Source organism: Anolis carolinensis, unplaced genomic scaffold, assembly GCF_035594765.1.
Source record: "Anolis carolinensis isolate JA03-04 unplaced genomic scaffold, rAnoCar3.1.pri scaffold_10, whole genome shotgun sequence".
NCBI classification, from domain to species: Eukaryota; Metazoa; Chordata; class Lepidosauria; order Squamata; family Dactyloidae; genus Anolis; species Anolis carolinensis.
Genome location: NW_026943821.1, coordinates 4353483 through 4363562, shown reverse-complemented (window position 1 = coordinate 4363562; position 10080 = coordinate 4353483). Strand labels below are relative to the sequence as shown.

General features: G+C 44.2%; 1 protein-coding gene across 5 annotated transcripts in view; it reads right to left on the bottom strand.

Annotated features, from left to right (window-relative positions):
* Nucleotides 1-2562: 2562 nt before the first annotated feature.
* plekhg2 (pleckstrin homology and RhoGEF domain containing G2) overlaps nucleotides 2563-10080 on the bottom strand; it is an 86344-nt gene continuing 78826 nt past the window's right edge. For all 5 annotated transcript variants that reach the window (XM_062962208.1, XM_062962211.1, XM_062962209.1 and 2 more), the window contains one exon: nucleotides 2563-9723. In XM_062962208.1, the coding sequence (XP_062818278.1) occupies nucleotides 7886-9723 (1838 nt within the window). In that variant the 3' untranslated portion in view covers nucleotides 2563-7885. The remainder of the gene's footprint in view (nucleotides 9724-10080) is intronic.

Here is a 10080-nt window from a genome sequence, read left to right as displayed (position 1 = left end):
CTTCCTTCCTTCCTTCCTTCCTTCCTTCCTTCCTTCCTTCCCTCCCTCCCTCCCTCCTTCCTTTTTTCTTTCTTTTCTTTTCTTTTCCTTTCTTTTCTTTTGTTTTCTTCCTTCCTTCCTTCCTTCCTTCCTTCCTTCCTTCCTTCCTTCCTTCCTTCCTTCCTTCCTTCCTTCCTTCCTTCCTTCCTTCCTCCCGAGGTCTCCCAATGGGGTTTCCAAAGGGATTCGAACCCAGGTCTCTGGATTTGTAGTCCAATGTTCCAAGAATTATAACTTTCTGAAAACCATTATACAAATATATGTGCATATCTATCCATCTGCCCATTTATTTCATTTTCTGCCTATCCATCCATGTTTCTATTATTTATGTATTTATCTGCCCATCTGTCCACGCAACCATCAATCTATTTGCTTATCCATCTGTCCTTCCTTCCTTCCTTCCTTCTCTTCCTCCCACTTTCCTCACTTTCTTTCTTTCCTTCCTTCCTTCCTTTCTTTCCTTCTTTCTCCCGAGATCTCCCAGTGGGGTTTCCTAAGGGATTCGTATCCAGGTCTCTGGATTTGTAGTCCAATGTTCCAAGAACTATAACTTTCTGAAAACCGTTATAGAAATATATGTGCATATCTATCCGTCTGCCCATTTATTTCATTTTCTGCCTATCCATCCATGTTTCTATTATTTATGTATTTATCTGTCCATCTGCCCACGTATCCATCAATCTAATAAATAATAAAAATAATAATAAGTTTATTTATATCCCGCCTCCATCTCCCCCGAAGGGGACTCGGGGCGGCTTACAGCAAAATCAGATACAAAACAATGATAAAATAAAATATGAAACATCAAAGAACAATAATAAAAACCAATAATAATATATACACAGCAGCCGAAAAAACACAACATCGAATTAAAAACAATGAGGTTGCAATAGCGGATAAACAAGGTGCATATTATGAGTTACAAATTTTAAATAGATGAAGTGCAATAGATTCATTTAAGATCACATTGGGTAGAGAGGAGCCCTGAATCTATTTGCTTATCCATCTATCTATCCGTCCTTCCTTCCTTCTTCCCAAGGTCTCCCAATGGGGTTTCCAAAGGGATTCGAACCCAGGTCTCTGGATTTGTAGTCCAATGTTCCAAGAACTATAATTTTCTGAAAACAGTTATATCTGTGCATATGCACAAACCCTTAGTTTAATGCCAGGGGCATAAATTTGAGTCAGTTGTTCTCCTTAGACAGTTAAATATCATTGTTTGGATCTCCAGACCAAGAACACAGTGCGGCCTGTGCAGCCATCCTGTCATCTGGCTTTTCTCACTGTCTGCCTGTGGGAGAATGTGCTGGACGAAATCGAGGCCAAGACGCGGGAGGTAAAGCCACCCTCTTTTCTCCATGAATCTGCCATAAAATATTAGCCGTCACAGAAAAATATGGCAAATCTTCATGCTTCTCAAGGAGAAAACAGCTGCCTTGGCTGGCTCTACACTGTGGCATTAATCCAGTTTGACACCGCTTGCTTCAATGCGATGGAACCATGGAAGTGGCAGTTTTGCAAGGTTTTGAACCTTCTCCACTAAAGTGTGTTGGAGTCACACCAAACTACAAATCCCACAATGTAGAAGCATGTCCCACAATCCCATAGATTTAATCACAGCAGCCTAAGTGGGACCAAACTGCATTAATCCTACAGTGTAGATGCATGTCCCACAACCCCATAGATTTAATCACGGCAGTCCAAGTGGAATTAAACAGCATTAATCCTACAGTGTAGATGCATATCCCACAATCCCATAATCCCAGCAGCCCAAGTGGGACCAAACCGCATTAATCCCACAGTGTAGATGCACATCCCACAATCCCATAGATTTAATCACAGCAGCCCAAATGGTATTAAACAGCATTAATCCTACAGTGTAGATGCACATTCCACAATCCCATAGATTTAATCACAGCGATCCAAGTGGATCCAAACCACATTAATCCTACAGTGTAGATGCACATCCCACAATCCCATAAATTTAATCACAGCAGCCCAAGTGGAACCAAACTGCATTAATCCTACAGTGTAGACGCACATCCCACAATCCCATAGATTTAATGATGGCAGCCCAAGTGGAACAAAACTGCATTAATCCTACAGTGTAGATGCACGTCCCACAATCCCATAAATTTAATCACAGCAGCCCAAGTGGAACCAAACCGCATTAACCCTACAGTGTAGATGCACATCTTACAATCCCGTAGATTTAATCACGGCAGTCCAAGTGGAATCAAACCGCATTAATCCTACCGTGTAGATGCATATCCCACAATTCCATAGATTAAATCACAGCAGTCCAAGTGGAATTAAACTACATTAATTCTTCAGTGTAGATGCACATCTCTCAATCCTATAGATTTAATCACAGCAGCCCAAGTGGAACTGAACCGCATTAATCCTACAGTGTAGATGCACCAAAAACACATACCTCTAGGCATGTCCGCAGATGTGAAAATTTTATATTAAAAACAAATGTACATCCCACAAGGCAATGAACGACATCAATACAAAAGAAGGTAAACGTTATCCGTGTTTATTTACAAGATTGGGAAGGGAATATTACAATAAACCACAGAAACGAGACCGTACCCTTTTGTGAGGAAGGCGAAGAAGCCTTCACGTTAAATTAAAAAATAATGGTGTCACTATAAATAGGCATTGTTTAAAAACCCAAACAAACCCAACAACACTACAACTGTTAAGAAATTGTGTTTACCTAAAAATGGGAGAGAGAGAGAAGGAACTTTTTTCCTTCCCATAAGTTACTATTGATTAAGGAAGCTCCCCGACTTGGTGAATGAAAGAGAAAGTGGGGGGAAAAGTGAAGTTTGGCAGCTTGAAAAAGTAAAATAATCCAAAACTCTGGTATCTGAGCTTGCAATTGTGACACTGGCCTTTATGTACCAAAAGCCACCTCCTGCTTGGGCTTGAAATCCAAATCAATTTGTTTTTTCACAGAAACAAAGGCAGCCTATACCATAGCAATAGGGTTTATGCAAGAGGAATTGTTTCCATTGGGTCGCTGCCCCATAGAACAGATCAAGTAGCCATTTCTAGACAAGGAAATGCCACTCACTCCTGGTGTAATTACACTATGTAACACAATTTTTGTTCCTGGGTTAAAAATGTCATTTCCTAATTAGTTCTGTCCTAAAAACATAGGGACAGCTAACACCTCCGAACAAAGGAGTCCCCCAGGCAGAAAGAAGCCAGGACATGAATCCAGCAAGGCCATTAATGCTAATCCAGGAGATTAATTAAAAACATTCACACTGGCCTCCAAAAGACAAGAGTTCTTTCTCCCACCCTGGACCTTCCACAGATATATAAACCTTCCTTGTTTAGTTTTTTCCAACCTCTGAGGATGCCTGCCGTAGAGGTGGGCAAAACGTCAGGAGAGAATGCTTCTGGAACATGGCTCTACAGCCCGGAAAACACACAACAACCCTGCGATTCCGACCATGAAAGCCTTCGACAACGAATTAAAAATTGTTCCCTCTCCTTGCTTTGAAAAAACTGCTGAAAACCCATCTGTGCACTTTGGCATATGGAGAGACTAACATGCCCACTTATACTCTTACCTCTTGTCTAGCCGGCTGGTTGTTGCATAATAGTAGTCTAGTTGCTGGTTGTTGCATCTTTTTATAACGGTTTAAGCCATTGTTCTTAATTGCTTTTATTGAGTGTCAAATTTACATTAATAATAATATGTTTGTATAGGTCATTTAAGTTCTTATTGTCAGTTATTTTGCCTGTTATCGAGTTTAGAGTCAGGTTGCTGTCATATTGTTTAATATTATTTGTCCTGATGTAGTTTTCTGAATTGTTTTCCCTTTTTGGCATTGAGTGTTTGCCGTACATGTCGGAAACCTCCCTGAGTCCCTTTGGGGAGATGGGGTGGTCTATAAATAAAGGATGATGATGATGATGATTATTATTACTAGTTGTGCCCGGCCACGTGTTGCTGTGCTTATGGGAATCATTTGTTGGCCAAGAGGAATAGCAGTGAATAGCCTTGCAGCCTCAAAGCCTGGCCATTTTCTGGAGTAGCTCCCTCAATTAAAGAAGCCTGGCTACTTCTTTTGTAGGGAAATAATTGTTTGGGCAGACTGAATTGCACTGAATAGTCTTGCAGCTTCAAAGCCTGGCCGCTTTCTACATAGGGCATCCTTGCTAGGCCAGGTTGAATGGGACGGAGTAGCCTCGTGGCTTCAAAGCCTGGGGATTTTTCACCTAAGGGAAATCTTGGTTGGCCAGGTTGAATAGCACTGAATAGCCTTGCTGCTTGCAAGCCTGGCCGCTTTCTACCTTGCGGAATCCTTGATTGGCCAGTTTGAATTGCAATTAATAGTCTCAGTGTGGCAGGTATGAATACTGCAGTTAGGCACCGTGATTAGCATTTAATGGCTTTGTAGCTTCAAAGCCTGGGGGAATCCTTTGTTGGGAAGTGTTAGCTGGTTCTGATTGTTTCCTTTCTGGAATTCCCAATTTCCCTGCTTTCAGAGTGTTGCTCTTTATTTACTGGCCTGGTTTTAGAGATGATATAATTCTGTATTATTACACCACAGTAATTATTTAATATTATATTTATAATCTTATATTATCTGCTTAGAAGTGGATTATATGAGGACCCTTCTACACAGCTGTATAAAATCCACACTGAAGTGGATTATATGGCAGTGTGGACTCAAGACAATCCAGTTCAAAGCAGATAATATAAGATTATAAATGGGTAATATAGCTGTGTGGAAGGACCTTGAATCTACACTGCCATATAATCCAGTTCAAATCAGATAATCTGTATTTTATAGGCTGTGTCTAAGAAGCCTAAGTGCACTCTGCCATTTTGGCTGAGGGAGTTGCTAGGATACGAAGGGGGCGGGGCCTAAAGGCAGCAGAGCCTACCTTTCTAACTGGCAGTTAGGGGGAGAAAGGCTCTTCCTCATCTTCTGTAATTTGGACTATTTTTCAAGGTTTTTTTTTTTGATTGAAAGACATATTTTGGATGACTATGTCTTTTGTGGCCAAATTTGGTGTGATTGGGTTCAGTGGTTTTGTTGTTTACTCCACATTACATTTTTTTATACATGGATTATTAGTTCATTAAACTGCAAAAACTATTTTTGAGGGACATCCTGCAATAGCACATTTTCAGTGCATATCTTATCAAGTCTCAACCAATTCAACACAAAACAAAGTTTCCGGAGTAGAACGACTTCTTTCCAAGCAAATCCCACACAATTAAACAGGAATAGCACTTCCAAACCAGGAACAGAACATTTTTCAAATGTTGTTACATAGTGTTATGAAAGTAAACCTGACCCTTGCAGGATGCATCTATATTGTCGAACTGATGCAGTTTGGCACTTTTCCCGCCATGGCTTGACATTATGGAATCTTGGGAGTTGTAGTTTGACTTCGACTTTGAACCTTCTATGCCGAAGAGAGATGGCATAGAAAGTGGATTTCCATAGCATTGAGCCACTGTAGTTAAATTGCTGACAAACTGCATTAATTCTAGATGTACTCAGTGTGGATGGCTTCTCAGATTGGTTTGGGTCCTTTAGAATTCACCTCCCAGAATGCCCAATCATTGGACCCAACGGAAGGGACTCCTGGGAATTATAAAACATCTGGCAAAGTTGAGAATGACAAGCGTGAAGCTCCCTCCGATCACATAACAGCAAAAAAATGGACAAAGGTGCCTTTAAATCTTCACTGTTCCTCAAAGGAGCCGAACTCTTATGTGTGTTGCAGATTTTATTTAGTGTTGTGTTTGCCTTGGTTCTTATCCCTCCTGGGATCAAGATGGCACCCTTGCTGGCACCAATCAACGCCAATCGATTCAAGAGCAAAGGTGGGGAGATCAAGGACAGCAGACCTTTCCTTATAGGAGAGTGAAAACTGGAGAATGAGCCTCGCAATTTGCAAGAAATCCAAATACTGGAATGTTCTAGCAGCATTTTCTCCTGACTTTTCACCTGCATCTGTGCCCCAGCTGCCGCACTAAGAGCGGAACTGGGAGTATATATAGTTGATGGCTTATCCAATATCAGGGCCTACAACTACTGGATAAAACTTACTGCCATGGCAAATGATGGACTGTCAAAACTGTGCCTATTAGAGCAGATAAATGTAAATGTAGTTGGATTGATTGGTTATTTATAGCTGTCAATCAATGTTGTTTGCACCAGTTATATTGCTCACTTAGCTCCACCCTTTCCTGGAGTAGGACAGTGTTTCCTTTTTCTTTCCACCATCTAGCTTTCTACCAGATGGACATGAGAGAGAGACTTGGCTCTAAAAGCCCTTGATTAAGTTACCTCTCAGCACCAATTCTGAGGTTCTTACCCTTGAGACTTATGCTTCATGTTCAGGGTCAACCTGGACGACGTTGGGGAGTCTCAAGTGCCTTCAAATCAGTTCTTTGGCATCAGAGGAAGACTCTGTGTCTTCAAACATAGGCCATTTGGACTGAGGCTGAGGATTGCTCTGGCATTCACAGACATTGAGAAAGAGGGACCTGGAAAAGCTTCTCAGCTGCAGAGCTCCTTGGACTTAATACAACCAAAGACTGTAATGTATATTTTCCTTTACCCCTTTGAAACTTCCAGCTTATTTCCTTAAAGGGATAACCTATTGTGAACAATAAAACCAGTTTTGAGTTATCTACAGTGTTTTGGTCCTTGGGAGTTCCAGTTTCCCTAAAGGAGGGCAAGAAGCAATCCCCTGGGGAAAGATGTCACGTCCATGCCTCTTTCGCTAAGAGTTAGAGCCCCAGGCGCGACGGCACATCTGACAAAATACATTAGGAGTTGTGGACTTCCGATTCGGTATCCAAATCTCTTAGAAGAACTAGACCCAAAAATAGTTGCTGAACGAGTACTGGATATAGAAGGCCAAAAAGACATTGCTACTCTCAGTAAAGCTGGATCATTGAAATGGTTAAGCCGTTTTAAACATACTTTTCAAACAGACAGAAATGCCTAAACACCTCAGGAGGGTATTTACCAGAGCTCGTTTTGAGTAGCTGGATACGATGGTCAAACCCGGAAAGTTCAACCAAGTTCCATACAATGAATGATTTTGTATTTGTGGAGCATCAGAAGTGGAGGATATCGTACATGTACTGTTCGGCTGTGAATTGTATAAAGAAAGAGAGAGACCAATGTCTCGGGCCATACATTATTCGCAAAACACACTGGGACCCATATATTAAAACTTCATTTTTGTTGGCCGGCCGGAATCCTAAAATAACACACAAAACAGCCCTTTTCCTATTCAAAGCAACACAGCTGAGAACTGCATATTTGGAATCAATTGGGGTAAACTGTGGAGGTGATGCAGATATTTGACTTGAATGGGATCGTGTTAACAGCTTCTTTTGTACCACGGGTTGTATGTTGTATGTATGTCTATGTGTTAAATGTTTTGATACAGCCGATGGGCTAATCAATAAAACGTGATTTGATTTTGACCTGCATCTGTGACTGGCATCTTTAGAGGTGAAAAAGTCAGGAGAAAATGCTGCTAGAACATAGCCATACAGCAAGGAAACCATACAATACTGTAGTGATTCCAGCCATGAAAGCTTTAGACAAAACCAAGATCCATTGTTGAAATCTTAAGCCAGGAATTCCTCAAACTCGAATCCTCCAAGTGTTTTGGACTCCGGCTTCCAGAAGGCTTGGCTGTTTTGGCCAGTGATTAAAATTCTGGAAACTGGAAGACCAGAGTTTGGTAAACACTGCTTTAGACCCACATCTGTTGCAGATCTTCCCATGGTTTTTAAATCTTCTCTCCAAATGCAAGATCTGGAAAGTGGAAACCGCCGAAAGGATCACGTTTTTGGGGTGCTGCCGTTGACCTTCCTGAGACTCAGCGGCTCCGGCGTGGCCTGGAGGGGGTGGGTCAAGCTGACCTGAGCGTTGCTGAAAGAGGCAATCCGCCCGCTGCCCCCAATCTGGATGTTGACCGTCGTGGAATAGCTGACCCTTTGCTGGCTCTTTTCAGGGGGCCTCGCTCCATCCACATTGGTGGGAGAGTCCGGCTTGGGGCAACCGTCCCCTTCCTCCGCCGGGGGATTGACCCTCCGGTCCCTGTTCACGTACTTGAGGCAAAGGCCGGGCACGTTGGGCCACTTGATGCCACTGAGGTCCTGAGGCTGACCGCCGAGGGACGGAGCGGAGTCTCCGTTCGTGGACAGGCTCTCTGTTGACCCGCGGTCTGTTAAACTGTTGCCACGGGGTCGTGACCAAGGAAAGGGAGACAAGACCGTACCTCTAATGGCCGGGTTTGGTGCCAAAGCCACAGGAGAAGCCATGTGGATTGCCGGCTGCGCAGGAGGGTGAGCACACAACGGTGTAAACGTACAGCCTTGGAGTCTGACTGGAGGAGGAGAGCAGACTCTGGGTTTCACAGGTAAAGGGGACTGAACGCGAGAGTTCGGCTCCGAAGCGGACGAGAACGGACAGCGCCGATCGACGGCAGTGGAGGAGAAATCCCGATGGCGGGTTGGCGAGAGAGGTCCAGATCTAAAACAAGGAGAAGCAGATCCGGTTTCGGCGTTCGGCGTATCTAGCTTCCCATGAGCCCTGGGTGCCGCCTTGGGGAGCAGCACCAACGGGTTGGCTAATGGTCTTGGAGGCGTGAGAGGCTGGAAAGGCACTTGGAGCTCCTCCGGCTGAGGAGCGCCATTCTTCTTAGCCAAGCTCTGGCTGATGCAGGAGGCGGCAATGTACCGCGAAATGGCAGCAGCGCTGGACGAGAGGCACCGCCGGACCGGCGAAGTGGGGAAGAGCTTTGGCGTCGGTGCGGCAGGGACGGAAGCAGAGAGATCCGATCCACCCGTGGGATCGGAAGAAGGGGCAGGATGGGCATCCCGTAAAGGCGAACCCGGACAAAGAGGAGACACGGCACGGGGAACGTTCCTTAGAAAGGCCTCGGATTGCGGCTTTAAAAGATCCAGGACTGGGGTGTTTTGGAGTGTTTTGGAGTGCTCCTTGCTCCCATTTGGTTCCTCAGCATCCCTATTATTGTTCTCATTCAACTCTAGAGGAGGAGAAGAGTTGGCTTTGTTTGCCTGGAAGTCGTCACTTGGAAGAGACGGAAGATGCTCCTCTTTCAGTGGTGATGGCCCTTCGGTGGTTGTGGAGCTGGGAAACCTGGGTTTGGGTTTGTCTATTATGGAAGCATCTGTGTCCACTGGGCCCCTGAGCTTCTGCTGCGGTTCTAAGGAAAAGCCAGATACTTCCGATTCTCTAGATGCCTCCACTTGGTTCCTGCAAAAGGACGGCACAACGTCTCCAACATCCTTCGGTGTTTTGGCATTCATGTGGCAAAGTCCTGTCTCAGTGATGCGTTTGAGGGGCAAAGGAGACTCCTTTTCTTTGCTTCCCGTTGTTGGCATCGAAGGATTCAAATGGCTTTCAGAGTTTTCCGATAAGTCTTTGTTTTGGAAGGTGTTTGGCTGAGCTTCCGAAGGTCCAGGCGCAAGGCTCAGCAAGGACTGGCGGAGGGGAGCCAAGAGGTCCAGAGAGAGCAACCGAGGCGGCCTTTCGCTGCGCAGCTCCAACGCCGTGCCCCGGGTGACGGCGAGGAGAGGCGTGTTTTCCTGGATCCCAATGACATGCTGGAGGGGCTCGTGGATGAGGACGTGGCCATAGATCCGTGGCTCACCTGTGGCAAAGGGAGCGGAGAGAAAAGAAGAAACATCATCAACACCTTGTTTCTCCAACCGAGGCTGCGAGATTTTATCAAGACAGAGATCAGTCAATTAAAACTCAAGTCGATTAATCTACGGGGAACAATTCTAAGCAAGAAAGGGGACAGCTGATGATTACCTAGGCTTCTAAAGTTTCTAGTAAGTAAATACCATATATACTCGAGTATAAGCCAACCCGAATATAAGCCGAGGCACCTAATTTTACCACAAAAAATCTGGGAAAACGTTGACTCCAGTATAAGCTGAGGGTGGTAAATTAAAGAAATAAAATAGATACCAATAAAATTACATTAATTGAGGCATCAGTACGT